Source organism: Mastigoproctus giganteus, chromosome 14, assembly GCF_048544385.1.
Source record: "Mastigoproctus giganteus isolate SK-2022 chromosome 14, ASM4854438v1, whole genome shotgun sequence".
In the NCBI taxonomy this organism is placed as follows: Eukaryota; Metazoa; Arthropoda; class Arachnida; order Uropygi; family Thelyphonidae; genus Mastigoproctus; species Mastigoproctus giganteus.
In genome coordinates this window covers 21,961,453-21,979,408 of record NC_143588.1, presented here as the reverse complement: position 1 = coordinate 21,979,408, position 17,956 = coordinate 21,961,453, and the positions used below count along the sequence as shown (strand labels likewise).

At 39.0% G+C, this 17,956-nt stretch overlaps 1 protein-coding gene across 2 annotated transcripts in view; it reads right to left on the bottom strand.

The window, feature by feature from the left end:
- Cortactin (cortactin) overlaps nt 1–17,956 on the bottom strand; it is a 312,424-nt gene that overhangs the window by 54,388 nt on the left and 240,080 nt on the right. The window contains exon 15 of one of the 2 annotated variants that reach the window (XR_016547902.1): nt 9,741–9,978. Coding sequence is in view for 1 of the 2 variants with exons in the window: in XM_090388922.1 (XP_090245048.1) it covers nt 9,895–9,978 (84 nt within the window). In the remaining variant the exon portion in view is untranslated. Of the gene's footprint in view, nt 1–9,555; nt 9,979–17,956 lie in introns of those variants that run through there. The other variant, XM_090388922.1, reaches the window with a different exon arrangement.

Genomic DNA, 17,956 nt, shown 5'->3' with positions numbered 1-17,956 from the left:
TAGGGCTACCAATAAAAGAAACAATAGGTTGTAGCGGGACCCCCACTTTATGCATTTTTGGTAGCCCATAAAATCTGGGCAGCTGACACTCCGATGCATCCATAGACCAATATCTCTCTTTAGAAATCTTTCCTGATTTTAACCAGAGTTGTAAAATCCTGTTAACACGTTGTTCTAACCCGGCTAATGGCTTTCTTTGGATGATCTTATATGTGCCACTATCCTGTAACATATCTAAAACTTTTTTTTTTGTGGGCGAGACAGAACGGCGACTAAAAGACCATCTGGGGGAACACGTGAGAGCCATACAGACCGCAGAGTTCGATGAGTCCACGATTGCTGAGCATTATTGGGAAAAACAGCACCAAGTCTCCCCCGAGAATGCTGTCATCCTTGACCAGGTTCTGGGACTGTAAGTGGTTGGAGAGTTTGTGGATTGGCTCGTCCGAAAACAGTAGCATAAATAGGGATAGGGGTGTTCGGCTCCACCCCATCTTGGAAGCTGTAGTCCTTGCAAGAGATGAGCGCGTCTCATTTCCACATTCTCAAGCCACTTCCGGTTCTGGCGCATGTGAAAGTAATACTGAACATGCGCCTGGTCAGCCACGCATGCCGTGAACCTGATACTAAAGGATGTGTTGCCCAAGTAGCATTGTTGTTGAGAAAAGAGGCAGATGCTCCCGAAAGCTACAATCATTGTTTTATCGCTTTTAATTTTCGTATTTTATTGTATTTTAACATTTTCGTAATAAATTTTATTTTATTTTATAGTAAATCAGTTTTGTAAATATTGTTTTACAGTATCCACTGTATCGCTTGGTACATTTTATTATATTTATATTTTTATAGTATTAAACTATTTTAATCAAAACGGTTGGTGTATTTATTTAAATTTTGTGATATGAACTATTCTCCCAACCTCAGAGGCCTTTTTGAGGACAAGAGGAAAGTGCCTTTGTCTACTCCTAGACCTGTCAAGAAAGAAAGAAAGGCCATTGATTTAGACACAAAATTGAAAGTGATCAAGCAGCATGAAGAAGGAAAGAAGGTAAACGCGATCGCACATGATTTTAAGTTATCTCATTCTACAGTGTCGACGATTTTGAAAGACAAAGAAAGGATTCGTGAAGTTGTTAAAGGTTCGGCACCCATGCGAGCAACAGTGATAACAAAACAACATACAGGGCTCATCCATGAAATGGAAAAATTGTTTCTTTGGATGGAGGATCAGATATAGAAGCGAACACCCTTAAGCCTTCTTACAGTGCAGTCGAAGACTAGAAGTCTCTCTCAGACTCTCAAGAAATGTGCTGGAAAAGATTACACTCAGACATTTATAGCAAGTACAAGATGGTTCAAAAGAAGATTCAATTCAATCTTCATAGGGTTCGAGTCACTGGAGTAGAGAATCAGCAAGTGTGGATGTGGAAGGAGCTCAAGAGTTTTAAGTCTGGATGAAATAATTACGGAAGAAGGATATCAACCAGAGCAGCTTTTCAACGTGGATGAGACTGGATTGTTGTGGAAAAGAATGCCAGAATGCACTTACATTCACCAAGAAGCCAAAAGCATGCCTGGTTTTAAGGTACTTAAAGATAGGCTGACATTGCTCCTAGGCGGGCACATCACAGGTTTTAAACTGAAGCCTTTTTTAATTTATCATTATGAAAATCCCCGTGCGTTCAAGAATGTAAACAAGCACACTGTGCCTGTATACTTCCGTTCAAACCGAAAAGCCTGGATGACTCAAACATTGTTTGAAGAATTGTTTTGTACCTCAAGTTCGTGAATATTGCTTCGAGAAAGAAATTCCTTTCAAAATTGCATTAATCTTAGATAATGCACCTGGCCATCCACCTCCATCCAGGTGTAAAAGTTATTTGCGGCCAAATACAACTCAACTCGTTCAGCCTATGGACCAGGGGGCGATTGCCAAATTTAAGGCGCACTATCTTCGAACCACTTTCACCCAAGCTATAGCCGCCGACCCAGAACTATCTTTGCGAGAGTTTTGGAAACAGTACAGTATTTATAAATGCATCAAAAATATTGCAGCCGCGTGGGAGGCTGTGGCAAAGAAATGCATGAATGGAATCTGGAAAAACTGTCTAGCGTTTTCTTAATACTATTGATGAATTTGATAGTGAACGTGAACTTTAAATGGTTATGGAAAATATTGTAACACTGGCAAATGAACTTTCTTTAGAGATTGAAGTGGAAGATGTTGAGGAGCTGCTTGAGCAAGAATCTGGAGAACTTATGAATGAAGAACTTATCGCTTTAGAAAAAGAAAGAACGGCTGAAGAAGAAAGGATGGAAGAAGAGAAAAAAAATGAAGATGAGGAAGAACCAGAAAGAAAATTCACCACTAGAGGGTTATCTGAAGGTTTTTCTCTACTAAATAAACTTCTTACACAATTTGAGGAAATGGACCCAAACGATTTGCAGGGATTGAACGAATGGTACAAGATGCTTTTCGGCCATACAGTGAAATTTACGAGCAGAAAAGGAAACAAACAATTCAGACAAAAATCAACATGTTTGTGAGAAAAACAACTCCCACTACATCAAGTGGCGGCATTGAGGACCCGCAGCCAAGCACAAGTGGTCAGTAAAATATTTCTTATCTGTATTTTCTACATATGTTTTGTTTAGTTCTTTAAGATAAAATTTTTTTAGGTTTTATACAGTATTTGATATCTTTTTCATATTTTTTTATTTTTGTAAATAGTAAACCAATTGTGTTGTACACAGTGTCTGATTTACTTAAACTGGTCCGGTCTGACTTACGTCCAGATCGCTTTACGACCGTGGGTTGGAACCTAACTTGGTCATAAGTCGACGACTACCTGTATAAATGAACAAGTTGTGTAAGATAAGAGTAACCACAAAAGCCTCACCATCTCAGCCAGCTAGAACATTAAAGCCCAAGAAAAATTACCACAGTATTAGAAAAGTTAGATTGGAAAAAGTTTCAAATAGAGAAAGTGAATGTTCTGAGTGATTTATAGAACCAGAAGAACAGTTAGTGCAAATGATGAATTTGAGGAGTACAGAGATTTTAGCATTAGCATTAGTAGAGGCATTTGATGCAAGAAAGCAAGCTTATGCAGCATCAGCCAAAAAAAAAAAAAAAAAACCCACTTCCACTTCACCCCTCTGTTCGTTCAAAATACCTGTCCAGCTGAGCCTTAAACTTATTTAGGCTATCAACCTCAACTACAAGGGATGGAAGTCTGTTCCACCAACCAACCACCCGCTGGCTAAAGGCAAATTTCCACACGTCTATCCTACATCTGTCTTTCCTCAAGCTAGAGGAAAGACAGATGTAGGATTCATCTGAGCTAGAGGAAGAATCCTCTTCCTCTAGCTCAGAAAAAGGAGTCTGCTGACAAGGCTACTAGAGACGGTCGTGTTCAAAGCCGCTAAGTGGATTTTTCTTATTTATTGATTTGAAATTATTGTTTTTCTAAAACTTTTGATTTAAATTCAGTAGTATAACATTATTTTGTGATTTTCTGATTAATTTGGTGTATTTATTCTTTACTCGGCCTTGTAATTGCATAAAAGTATCGGTAAAGGTTTCCACGTGTTTCAACTCCGCTACCATTCGTAATTTTCCCGCCTTTGTGATACGATAGTTATATAACGTACTAGATAGCGTTAGTTGAACTTCGTTAGCAGTTAAATTGTACGTTTAAATAAATACATATAACGACTTAGATTACAAACGTAATATAATTAATTATATTTAACATAATTAATTAATAAATTAATAGAATCATGACTCAGACCAGAGTAGCAAAGCAAAAGGCTCAAGCTAATGGAAGTGCTGTGGCTCAGAGCAGAACTGAGGGGGGCAGTTGTCCTCTGACTCACAGCCTTATAAAATGCACTGTTTGCTTGATGTTTGCAGAGAAATCGGGTACGGGACATGATACTGCCAAGGGGGATGTCTTTGTGTGTGCGCGATGCAAGGAGTGTATCGATATCAGGCAACAACTCAGCGTTCTTGTGGGCCTAAATGAGAGCTTGAAGGACAGGGTGGATGCCCTTGAAGAAACTAAATTGAGGGGCCCATCAAGCTCTCAACTGCCCACATCAACGCCAGAGCTTGCACTTGGGCATCGCGTGACACAGAGACAACCCCCAAGGCAGAATGCGTTGGTCCCGAAGGAACTAGTAGTTGTTGGTGACTCTATTGTCAGGGAAACGGGGAACATGCTTTGTAAAAAAGATAGGTGGAACAGGACCAGGGTATGTCTGCCAGGGGCAAAGGTTGATGACGTTGTAGAGCGAATATCATCTTTTAAGGGCACAAAAGGTGATATAGTTGTACACGTTGGCACTAATAATATTAAGAGTAGGAGACCGGCAGAATTACTTAACAAGTACAGGTCACTGTTGAACAAAAGCCGAGAATTAGGGTTGAATTTGAAAGTGTCTGCAATTCTGCCCAGACACGATAGGAGGGAGTATATGATGAGAGCCTTGTCGATCAATTCGGCCCTGGAAAGATTGTGCAAGGCTCGAGGGGTAGAATTTTTTTCAGCCTGGACTGTGCTTGTTAACAGGAGAGATTGCTTCTACAGGGATGGGATACACTTAAATAGAAAGCGTGCAAGAATATTTGCTGATGCTATCGAGGCAGTGTTAGGTGGGTCGGAAAACTGCTAGCTTGGGGGGAGACAAAGACAAATAGATTGACAGTAGCCACTGGCAGAGGTGAAAGAGATTCTTGCACTGCTTCTATTAGAATGAGCAGAAGCCTGAAAAACAAGATGCATGGTATTTCAGGGACTGCTGGGAGCCATTGCGGTACAAGTAAACACATGGGTTGTGTTAGGGTAGCTAAGAATAGAAACAGGTGCAGGTATACTTGCATGTACACCAATGCTAGGAGTTTAGTAAATAAATTTGATGAATTTGAGGTATTGCTCAAAACATCAAAGGCAGATATTGTTGGGATATCAGAGACGTGGTGTCACACAGATAAGGGATGCAGAACTGCATTTTGGGAAGTACAACGTCTACAGAAAGGATAGAAAGGGGGGGGGAGGGGTTATGCTATTAGTTAAGAAACACATAAAAACCAAGGAAATGAAGCCAGTCGACATCGCCGGACAGTGCAGTGTTGAGTCAGTTTGGTGTGACATAAGCATTGGGAGATCAAAATTGAGAGTAGGAGTGTGCTATAGGCCTAATGACTCTGATGAGTATAATAAGGAACTGTACAGGGAAATAGAGTGGGCCAGTAAATCAGAGAGTCTTATAATGGGAGATTTTAATTTCCCAGATATTGACTGGAATTTGGGGGCTGGTTACTCACACACTAGCAGGGCTTTTCTGGATTTATTGGATGATTGTTTTCTACATCAGCATGTTCGGGAGGCAACTAGAGGGAGTAATACTCGTGATTTGATTATCAGCAGTGATTCTTCATGCATTAAGAATCTGCAGATAAATGAATCACAGTGTGCTGAAGTGGGATTTACTCAAAGAGGTAACTACAATTAGGGGTAAAGGGAAGGGTTATTGCTTCCGTAAAGGCGACTACGATGGACTGAGACAGTATTTAAATTCTATACAGTGGGACCAACTGATGATGTTACCAACAGCAAATTCAAAATGGGAAGCATTCAAAGAACTTATCTTGGAAGCTACTAGGCTTTACATACCAACTAAGAAATATTGTTCAAGGTTTAGGCCAAAATGGATGTCAGATGAACTAATGAGGCATATGGCAGAGAAGAAAAATGCATGGGATACTTACAAATTAACACATGACACAGAAGCCTATGATAGATACAAGTTGATATGCAACCAAGTTACAAAGGAGGTTAGGCAGGCGAAGGCAGATTACGAGAAATTCTTGGCAAGGGATGCAAAGAAAAACAGCAAAGAGTTCTTTACTTATGTAAACTCTAGAAGGAAGGGGATGAATCAGATTGGTCCACTTGATATTGATGGGTCAACTGTTGATGATCCTGCTCAGGTAGCTAACAAACTAAATGAATATTTTGCATCGACATTCACACATGAGGAGTTATTCAGCAAAGGGAATGCCAGAGGTGTATTCAACTCTAGCAGTAAGCTACAGAATCTTGAAATAACTGGGAGTAAAGTGTAGGAGAAACTGTTGAAGATAAACACAAGAAAGGCACCCGGGGTGGATGGGATCTATCCAGTTATATTAAAGGAGGCAGCAAAGGAAGTAAGCAAACCCTTAGCCATAATTATGAGAGCTTCCTTGGACTCAGGGGAGGTACCCATAGACTGGAAATGTGCAAATGTGACCCCAATTCACAAAGGAGGATCAAACACTGATACAAGTAATTATAGACCTGTGAGCTTAACGTCTGTTCCAGGAAAATTAATGGAGGCACTGGTTAAAGAAGCACTGCAGGATCATTTAGACAAGACTTCAGTTATAGCTCAGACACAGCATGGTTTTGTTAAGGGGAAGTCTTGCCTGACCAACTTGATTGGATACTATGATGCAGTCACAAAAGAACTGGATGCAGGGAATAACTTTGATATTATATACTTGGATCTTAGAAAGGCTTTTGATACTGTTGCACATGGAAGACTGCTACACAAATTGGAGCAGTGTGACATTGGAGGCAAATTGCTGCTATGGATAAAGGGGTGGTTGAGGGGGAGAAGACAGAGAGTGGTAATCAATGGACACTGCTCATCGTGGACTAATGTTATTAGTGGAGTCCCTCAGGGCTCAGTGTTGTTTCCATTGTTGTTTTCTGTATTTATAAATGATATTGATGATGGTATATCAAGCTTAATGTCCAAGTTTGCAGATGATACAAAGGTTGGCAGGGTTGTCAAGGACACTACTGACACTATGCTGCTGCAACAGGATCTGGAAAGGTTGAGCAGATGGGCTTCGAGGTGGCAAATGAAGTTTAACATTGACAAATGTAAAGTACTACACATGGGAAACAGCAACCCCAGAGCAACGTATCAACTCTGTGGTACTACACTGACAGTGGTAGAGAATGAAAGGGACTTGGGGGTGATTGTGCAGGCAGATATGAAGTTCTCTGAGCAGTGCAGACGGGCTGCAAGAGTAGCTCATGGAGTATTGTCAGTGATATACAGGAATTTTTCCAGCAGGGATAAGGAGGTGATTATTCCATTGTATAAGGCAATGGTCAGGCCACACCTAGAGTACTGTATACAGGTCTGGAGGCCTCATTTCAAGAAGGATGTAGAGCTGCTGGAACGAGTACAGAGAAGGGCAACAAGATTAGTGAATGGAACAAAGGGGTGCTCTTACGAAGAAAGGCTTAAGTTTTGCAAATTGCAGTGTCTGGAGACTAGGCACCAGCGAGGTGATCTGATAGAGGTGTATAAAGCCTTGAATGGTTTAAGCATGCTCAATGCTGATGGGATTCTTCCTCTAGCTCAGAAAAATCACCTGAGAGGGCATAAATTCAAATTGAGGAAAGACAGATGTAGGATAGACGTGCGGAAATTTGCCTTTAGCCAGCGGGTGGTTGGTTGGTGGAACAGACTGCCATCCCTTGTGGTGGAGGTTGATAGCCTAAATAAGTTTAAGGGTCAGCTGGACAGGTATTTTGAACGAACAGGGGGTGAAGTGGAAGTGGGTTTTTTTTTTTTTTTTTTGGCTGATGCTGCATAAGCTTGCTTTCTTGCATCAAATGCCTCTACTAATGCTAATGCTAATGCTTTACAATTGTTGCGAGCTTTGGCATAGGCAGAAGAAACTGAAGAATTGGAAACAAGCCAATTACGATATGCAACATTCTTCTCTTGAACAGCCTTAGCACGTTTATTGGAAAACCCAGGTTTAGATAAAGGACGAGATTTTAAAGTGGAGTGTGGGATAAAGGATTCCATTCCTGCAAGAATAATTTCACTGACACAATCTGAGCAAACCTTGACATCAGAAGTTTTGAAACAGTAATACGCCCAAAGAAAAGAAATCTCGCAGTTCATTCCATTTTGCATTCTTGTAATGCCAAACAATACGAGATTGGAAATAGCCATGAGATAAAGGCTCCATTGGAGAAGAGACAATCACCAAGTTGTGATCTGAGGTGCCTAAAGGACCTCTCACTTCGACACACCTCGACTCCTCCTTACATTGGTTCACACCTGGGTGGTCACCCACCGTGTGCATGTGTATGGAGATTATACCCAGGATTACTAACAGTCCCACCATCGTGAAGATGCAAGCAGAGAATTTGGCTGTCACAGACTGTCCGGACTTCGCCGAAATTTGGTCCACTTGACTTGAGTGTCACCCGAATATCAGTTCCATCAGTGTTTTAGACTCCCAGGTAGCAAGTACAGCTTGTCTGGCATATCTGAGAGAATGTCTGTGACAACCTCAAGGCCCAATACATTAATGGACCTCAAGGAGCATGAATTAATGAAATTTTTATATGCAGTAAAAATATACCCAGCATCTTGATATAATGTGGTCTCGACAGTGCCTCTCCACCCACAACACTACCTAGACTCCCAATCACTAGATGTTGGAGAGATGAACTGGATCCTGCTCCTCCTCTATAGAGTTAACAATGTTTGGTCAATAGACTATAAAATAACAGCTACGTGACTGCTGGTTTATAGTTTGACCATGTGTAGTTTGTGTTTAGTCACGAACATGCCTTTCATATTGAAGAAAACATGCATTGTCTCGTAGAGTGAGCTGTTTTCTCACTGCATACATCATTTAATTTTTGTCATATTGGAAGAGCCAAGTTTTATTGCAGGTGATCACATTACTCAAACATTAGTGCACATTGGTTTTCTGGTTGATTTTTTATCTTCAATAAATTTTTTGCCACCATTTTAGCATACTTTTCTCATGGCTTCCTAAAATTTTCCTTCCTGTTTCCTTACCTAGATTTAATGCTTTTACTATCATTCTGGTACTCAAATGGCAATCATTCAAATGTAACGAACAGTCCTTACATTCTTCTGAATTTTAATGGACACTCGGGTCAGTCGTCGTGTTCACTTCTTTTCTTCTGATGAGTATTTTGTGTCATTCAAAAATGCATGCTCTTGATAAGGTCTTTCCCATACATTTACATAACAATTGATATATTTCAGTTGCAGTTTTCTTTAATTTCATTAAAATTTTGATAAATTTCCACATTGAGCATTTTAATGGCATTTGTAAAATCTTCATTCAAAAAAGAAAAAAGTGTGTGTAACTTTACATTTAGTTGCTATATTGACACAACTGTAATATACAGTACACAACTACAAGAAGGATCAAGGTACACAGCTGCCTGGAGTGGAAACTATTTTTTTTTAACTGTGCATGTGCAGTGTCATTATTTAATGGTAATGGTTACATCTTATTATTCAACTCACAAAACACATGATTAAGATAACATTAATGTTTATTTCAATTTATACAAGCAGCTTTTATTATAAATGTATATCAGTTTATATAAACTTTAATTAACAAAAAACACAACTAAGCTTATCTGGATATAAGTGCCAAAATTTTTCACAGCTATATAAAATAATCAAAAGCAAATAGTTTCTGCATATACTGCATTTGAATAATCTGGTGAAATGGCTTAAAACCTCCTGTCTAGTTTATATTTCAAAAGGAATTACTTAATTTTCTAAAGAATTGTTTTAAAGAAAATTCAATTTCAAATAAGTGTTATTACAGAAAACTATATTTGTCAAATATATAAGCCAATCAAATGTGAGTACATTGTCATAAAATTTACCATTAATAGCGACAAGTCCATATGTGGTCTACTTGGGAAACTGCCACTGATTTTTATATCCAGAATAATAACAAGGAAGACAGTATCTTGGGCAGAGAAAATAGAAACACTATTTTTGTCCACATTTTAGGAACCAAAGTATCTTTATCACAAATCATTGTTCTAAAAGCTGAACATAATTAGCTGGGAAAAGTCCAACCTGGTTTTTACATTCGCCACGCCACCATCCTTCATCAATCTAAACAATTTGAGAAAATACAAAATGGTATTTTTTAAATTACATTACGAATTGAAGGTAATAAATAAACTGTTTAGAGTAACTTCACCATATGTGCAAATTATGTTGCTTATCTATTGAAATTTTCATACATGACTATATATATATTTAGCTCATTTCGACATGGGAATTGTTATTTCAATATGTGCTGCCATATATAAACATGAAAAACAGTCTGTTCACTCACATTCATATTATTTTCCCTATCATGTTACAGCAAGTTATAAATTATAATAATAATTTCATTATTAATTTAAAAAAAAACTGTATCCTGTACGCACAAAAGATATTTTATGTGAAAACATCTCTGCCGAAAATCAGAACCGTTTTAAAAATCGAACAAGAACTGAAGTCGTGAACGATGTAAAGGTTTATGCTCATGCCCACTACTTTCTACTGTCTACCAAATCTACGTTAATGACATTAGCATCATACTTCAGTCCGAAATATTTAGTATGAATGGTGTAATGTTTTATGCACATGCCCACTACTTGCTCTATAAAATCATTTGGAAGAGGTTGGCAAAATCCAAGTCATCAGTCTAATTACCCATTTAATTGTAGCCGTTTGCTGAATAGTATGATTGCAACAATACAAGTATTTGTATTGTTGCAATTTGCATTTTTGTTACATTCCACTGTTAGTGCCTCTATAGATGTTTTCACATCAATAACTTTATGAATAGTGAAAGGGACTCAATGCCACACAGCCTTTGCATTCAACAATGCAGAGCATTGTCAAGAGTATCAAGCTAGCTAATCTAAGAAAAAAAAGGAGGTATCAATAAGTGTGCGAGAAAGATAGACTATTGAGATTGCTTAAAAGACAAACAGAAAATCAAGTGTTGGATTTAGCAGTGCCTTCAACCAGCAATGCCGCTCCTTCTAACAATAATATACCCAAAGTGAGTATTAATCATGTTCGATGGAACATTTCTCCAGTTGTGGAGCAGATGAGTTTAAATGATCAAGCTCTTTTACCTTAACCGACTACTATTTACACAAGAACACACATCAAGAGTTTAAAAGGATATTTATGAAAAATGGTTTCTGTTCTATATGTTACATTTGCAACGTTTACCGTTCGAGAATGACACAAAGAAACCAGCTACTAAAGATGCACCATTGATATGCACTGCATTTCTCGATGGGATCCTGGTGTGTGGAGGATTATTTAAAAAAAAACACCATTCCAGCACTATCTGAGTTGAACAGCTTTGTCTACCCAGAAATACCATTGCATTTACAGAAGTTGGATTTAGTGACAGAAACTTATTTCTTTGCAAATAAAGCATCTGAGACCCGCATACGGACAATACGGAATTTTAGACCAAGTGATTGATGTGCCTGTTCCAGTCAACGTGGTAGTCCATTGCTTGCCAAGGGAGATTCGTGATGATCATTGTATAAACATGCATATAAATACAAGAAAATACAGAAGTCTAGCCATTTGATCAGGTTAGTAAGAAAGCGAGTGGTTAAAGCATGGCTTCAATATTTGGTTGATTGTATCAAATCACGATAGATCAGTCATTCTTTAATGGAAATTAATTTTGCTAAAGACAACATAAGCGAAATGGTTCTGATCAAAGAAAGTCCCAACAGCAAATGTTGTGGAATGAAGATAAGTATCTTAGAATCATCCCAGGAGAAACTAACGTACTGCATGATGAGCATGCACAGCAACTGTCTTTTCACAGCAATTATCTTGGACAGTTCAGAACATCCAGAGAGAGAGAGAATTTAATTGCGACTCCGTTCATGATGGCAACAAGTGTGCTCAGACAATCTGGCCGATGTGGTGTTACTCCATATCATTTCCTTTATGTAGCAATGAAGACAATGGATTGAGAACGAGGGACTCTTTGATGGTGGCTTTCAAATATACAGGTAAAGAGACAAAACTGAGCCGCGAGTAAGTTCAATCTAAAGAATACATCCACAGCTATCAAAAGCAACTTGGCCTTCCTAAGGACAATTCCTAGCTCTACCTGCTACTGGCTCGACATAAGCACGATCTATTCGCCATGATTAGATAGTTCAGTGAACCTACCATGATCTTGATGCTGAGTGCCAATGAAATCAGTTGCCAACCCTTGCTTCAGTTTTGTACAAGTTACAGAATAAGGGATACGATATTAGTGAGGATGATGCGAATGACATGAACTTCATGCAGAAGGCAACATGAAAAAGTTTATCAGGAATACGCCATTTCTGGAATAATACCTCATCGTGAGCAGAGAAAGGTGGTAGTGGTGGTGGATGAACGTGGCCCTCGACGTCTGTCTTGCATTGTTTCAGCCAACCAAAAAGCGACAGTGGCACAAATCATCGCCAACTTCAACAAGGAAGGTGCCAAAAACCTATCCACCACGCGATCAGTAGCTGCAAAAGGTTATGGGAGCCACCAACCCACCAGAGTCCCACTGCTAACACCATGGCACAGGACTCTATGCTTCAACTGGGTGAAAGAACATTGGCACTGGACCTTGGATGATTGGAGATGGGTCTCCTGGTCTGATGAGCCCTGTTTCCAGTTCTTTCGAGCGGATGGGAGGGTGCATATCTGGCAGAAAGCACATGAAGCTATGTACCTGTCATTTCAACAAGTAACTGTTCAGGTGGGTGGAAAGTTGTCCACCTGCCTGAACAGTTCCTTGTTGAAATGAGAGTAATGGTCTGGTAACATTGGTAATTGTCTGGGGTGTGTGTTCAACTGGCACACAGGACCTCTGGTATGCCTGGACGCATCTCTAAACGGTCCAGGTTACATGTTCATCCTGCAGACCGTCTGCATCCCTCGTGCACCCACCCACAGGACAATGCACTTTCCCACAGAGCTGTGGTGACTAAAACATGGTTCGAAGAGCATTCCACAGCTTTTACCACCATGGAATGGCCTCCCCATTCACCCAATATGAACCCTGTACAGCATCTTTGTGATGCTATGGAAAGGTCTGTTCAAGCTTTGGATCCTCCACCCAGGATTGTGACAGAATTATGCACAGTGATGCAGCAAGAATGGATGGAAATACCTGTGGAATGCTTTCATGAACTAGTGGACTCAATGCCTCACCATGTGACTGCCCTTATCTGGATGAAAAGGATACCTACTTGTTACTAGGTAGGTATCCCATGATTTCTGTTCACTCTGTGTAAATATCTATAGTGAGGCAAGAAAAAAAAATTGAACATATGTAGATATCCACTTTCTATTGCCATAAAGTAAATCTGTCAAAAAAAGGGATCATTAATTAAATGTTCAATTTTTGGATGTAATCTAGAAATTTAAGAGAGATTTTTGAACAAAATTAACACAGCACTAGGTTTTAAGTAGTAGTTTTAATTTGGCAGCTGTGCATTGCACAGGGCATGTCAAACTAAAAGGGGGTGCAATGTGTTATCACCAAAATGATTTTTTATTTTTTTGTTTGGTTTTTTTTTTAGGAGCATTAGCAACTAAGGCCATATTGCTCCGTAGATATGCGGTGGTCATTCCCTGACCTTTCCGCATCCTCCGTATTTAGTGGTCACGGGCTCGAACCCCGGTCTAATCAAGAAGCGTGTGCTACGCACTGCTGCTCCTGCCCACCTGGCTATGGAGGCGCCTCACCAAAATATGGAAGAAGGTCAATAATATACATGAGGAAAAGGATTAGTGAAAGAACAGCAACTTAGAATTGTAGCATTAGTTGAGCAAATATTTACCAAGATTGTTAATACAAGGGTTAGGAAAAAAACTGATGCTAGTAAATTGGATTTAGCCATAGATGAATATGGAAAATAAGATTTACTAATAAAGGCTTGCAACAATATACAGAAAATGGAGTGGAGATGGAATACAAACCATTTGTGATAGACAAACATTCTTTTTCTTGAAAAGTTATGATTTGAATGTGGTTTAGAGTGAAATGAAGAAAAAAGGATGCTAAAAGAATAATTTTGGAGAAATGATCTAAGATAGATATTAAACAGTAGCCAACCAAGGAAAATAAATCACATAGATCCAAGCTATTACTAATTCTAAATAACCTGAAAATGGCCATGGGGCAGATTTCTCCACTGGATTTCTTTCCTCTTTCCCCTCGCCAAGTAAACGCTGTCTGATATTCTATAGAGTAAATGAACATTACCCCACCTTCATGGGGATTATATGCTGAAAGCCTTGTGAGAATCTGCAGTTCCATTTTCCACCCCCCCCCCCCAGATTCTCACAAGGCTGAAAGCCTTGTGAGAATCTGGGGGGGGGGGGTGGAATTTTTATCAGCATGGCCTGCACTTGTAGGTAGAAAAAATCTATTTTGTAGAGACAGCATTCATTGGAACAAAGGTGGTGCAAAGATTTTTTTCCTGTATCACCGAGGATACATTAAGAGTTAAGGGAAACTGCTAGTTAAGGAGGGAGAAGGGTAATTTAATTAAGAATACTACATTTATTAAGTTGTAACTTTTATATACAGGAACTCCCCGACTTACATAAGGGTTGCATTCCGAGGAATGCTACATAAGTCGGAATTTCTCCCAAGCTTGTTCAGCATTCGCAACTGTGCTCGCTGAATTGATTGAATCAAAAAAGAAATGTTCAACAAACATGTAAATAGAATTATTTATTATATTTATTCATTTTTTATCTCGCCCATAGGAAAAATTACAAAAGCGTGCAATTTTAAAAAATTTCAAAATTATAAAATTACAAAAAAAGCAAGGAGACAGGCATAATGTCAGTAAGTTTAACCTCTCGAGCATCATTGACAGAAACGACATCTTCAGCTGATAAGTGCGCCGCTGTGGAGATTTAGAAGGGGGTCGACCACTCAATTACTTACGAAAGAACATTAATGGATGACTGGACAGTGGCTTTTTTCTTTTCATCATAGATTTCTTTATAGCAAGCAACCATATCATTCACCCCTCTGTTAACTTTTTAGAATTGTTTGCTATCAGGATCCATCTTCTCAAACTTTGCCATTGCCATCTCTCTGGTGATAAAGCGTTTCGGCTCATTTGTTTCATCCTGAGCTTCGTCAGCATTTTCTTCTTTCACTATTGCTGCATGCAAGTCATCAAGTTCTTCGTTAGATAATTCCTCCACGTCTTTGGCATATTGCTCCAATTGACGTAGCTCTGCAACCTTTACAATCTTATCTGTAATCTCTTCATATGATTTGTCTTTTTCAAATCCTTCAAAGCCTTTTACGTGCCATGGGCATATTTTCTTCCATGTGCCATTTAAACAACTTTTATTAATTTTTAAGATGGTGTTGTAAATATTATAAGATTTCCAAGTCTCTTAATATAAAATTTTTCTCATCGTCTACTGCAGACAATGCCTGAGCAAATGTTATGTGTAAATAGTATGCTTTTAAATTTGAAATAACACCATGATCCATAGAATGGATGAGTGAAGTCATGTTTTGTGGTAGAACTATGACTCTCACATTATATTGAAATCATCTAGATGTATAGGATGTCTCTAATAGAAGCAAAATCTTGAAATGAACGTATTTCCATGCCTGCACTACATCATTCCATGTCAAGTCTGTCTGCTTTCTCTCCGTATCTTCTCTTCCATCCCCCTCTTCTATAATCAACCTGCCTTTGTCCCTTTTGCTGGCTGTTTTGCATGTTCAACAGATTTTCAAAATACTTCTTCCATGTTTCTCTTATCTCTTCATCCTTGGTTATTAGGTTCTCATCCATCAAGTATTTGCTCAGTTCACCATCTCTTCTTCTATTTCTCACCTTAAGTGTCTTTTTATTAACGTTGATATCTTGTTGTAGAGTTTTGCTCCGTTCTTCCAACCACAGTCTTCTCTCCTCATTAACTATCCTCTTAGCCCCTCTCTCTTTATTCTCAATTCCAAACAAAGGTATAGAAATATTAAAAATATTCTGGTAAATAAAAACCATAAGAATAATTTCAAATAGAATTTGAATTTGAAGCCAGATCTGTGCCTGTTAAATTGTGAAAAGCAGATGTTAGTGCTAAATGTTTTGTCAATTTTTTGAAACCGTCTTAATTTATCCATTCCATGTTGCTTGGATAATATTTCAATCCACAAATTATAATTGTCCAGATGATTCCTTTAAAAAATTGTCACACAGTAGTAATCAAAAAAAGTATACCTGCTATAATTAAATTAAAAACATGATGAGAAAATACAAAATAAGGAGGTGTGTGTGAACCAAATTAGCCATTCATAATTGCTACTCTATTGGAAGATTGACTAACCCACTTCTAATTTAATAACATTACATCATGATAGTAACAAGGGTAATAGGAATAATTTTTAAAAATCTCTTTAACAAATTATAACTAGATTATAATTTTGTACTGAAATTGAAATTTTATTGAAACTGAATCGAAATCATAACTCAGACCAGAGCAGCAAAGAAAAGGCTAATGGGAGTGATGTGGCTCAGGGGAAAACTTAGGGGGTGTGGTTGTCCTCTGAATCGCAGCCTTTTGAAATGTACTACTTGTTTCATGTTTGGGGAGCAATCAGCAAGGGGGATGTCTTTGTGTGTGCACGATGTGAGAAAAATCAGGCATTGTTATTGTTATGGGCCTATATGAGAGCTTGAAGGACAGGGTGGATGCCCTCGAAGGATCTAAATTGAGGGGCCCATCAAGCTCTCAGCTGCACACATCAATGCCAGAGCTTGCACTTGATCATCATGCAACACAGCAGCAACCCCCAAGGCAGAATTTGCTGGTCCCACAGGAGTCAGGGAAACGGGGAACAAATTGTGCAAAAAGGATAGATGGAACAGGACCAGGGCATGTCTGCCGGGGGCAAAAGTTGATGACGTTATAGAGCGGATATCATCTTTTAAGGGCACAAAAGGGTGATATTGTTGTACACGTTGGCACTAATGATATTAAGAGTAGGAGACCGGCGGAATTACTTAACAAGTGCAGATCACTGTTGGAAAAAAACTGTGAATTAGGGTTGAATTTGAAAGTGTCTGCAATTCTGCCCAGACACGATAGGAGGGAGTATATGATGAGAGCCATGTCGAACAATTCGGCCCTGGAAAGATTGTGCAAGACTCAAGGGGGTAGAATTTTTTTCAGCGTGGTCTGTACTTGTTAACAGGAGAGACTGCTTCTACAGGGATGGGATACACTTAAATAGAAAGGATGCATGAATATTTGCTGATGCTATCAAGGCAGTGTTAGGTGGGTCGGAAAACTGCTAGCTTGAGGGGATACACAGAATAATAGATTAAGCAGCAGCCTGGAAAACAAGATGCAGGGTATTTCAGAGACCGCTGGGAGTCATTGCGGTACAAGTAAACAGATGGGTTGTGTTAGGGTAGCTAAGAATAGGAACAGATGCATGTATACCTGCGTGTACACCAGTGCTAGGAGTTTGGTAAATAAATTTTGATGAATTTGAGGTATTGCTCAAAATATCAAAGGCAGATATTGTTGGGATATCAGAAATGTGGTGTCACACAGATATAAGGAATGCAGAACTGGAATTTGGGGAGTTCAATGTGTACAGGGAGGAGGGGTTATGCTATTAGTTAAGAAACACAAAATCCAAGGAAGTGAAGCCAGTCGACTTCGCTAGACAGTGCAGTGTCGAGTCAGTTTGGTGTGAAATAAGCACTGGGAAATCAAAATTGAGAGTAGGAGTGTGTTATAGGCCTAATAACTCTGATGAGTATAATAAGAAACTGTACAGGGAAATAGAGTGGGTAAGTAAATCAGTCTTATAATGGGTGATTTTAATTTCCCCCAGAACTCACACACTAGCAAGGCTTTTGTGGATTCATTGGATGATTGTTTTCTATATCAGCATGTTCGGGAGGCAACTAGAGAGAGTAATAATCTTGATCTGATTATCAGTAGTGATTCTTCATGCATTAAGAATCTGCAGATAAAGGAACCACTAGGTGGCAGTGATCACAATGTGTTGAAGTGGGATTTA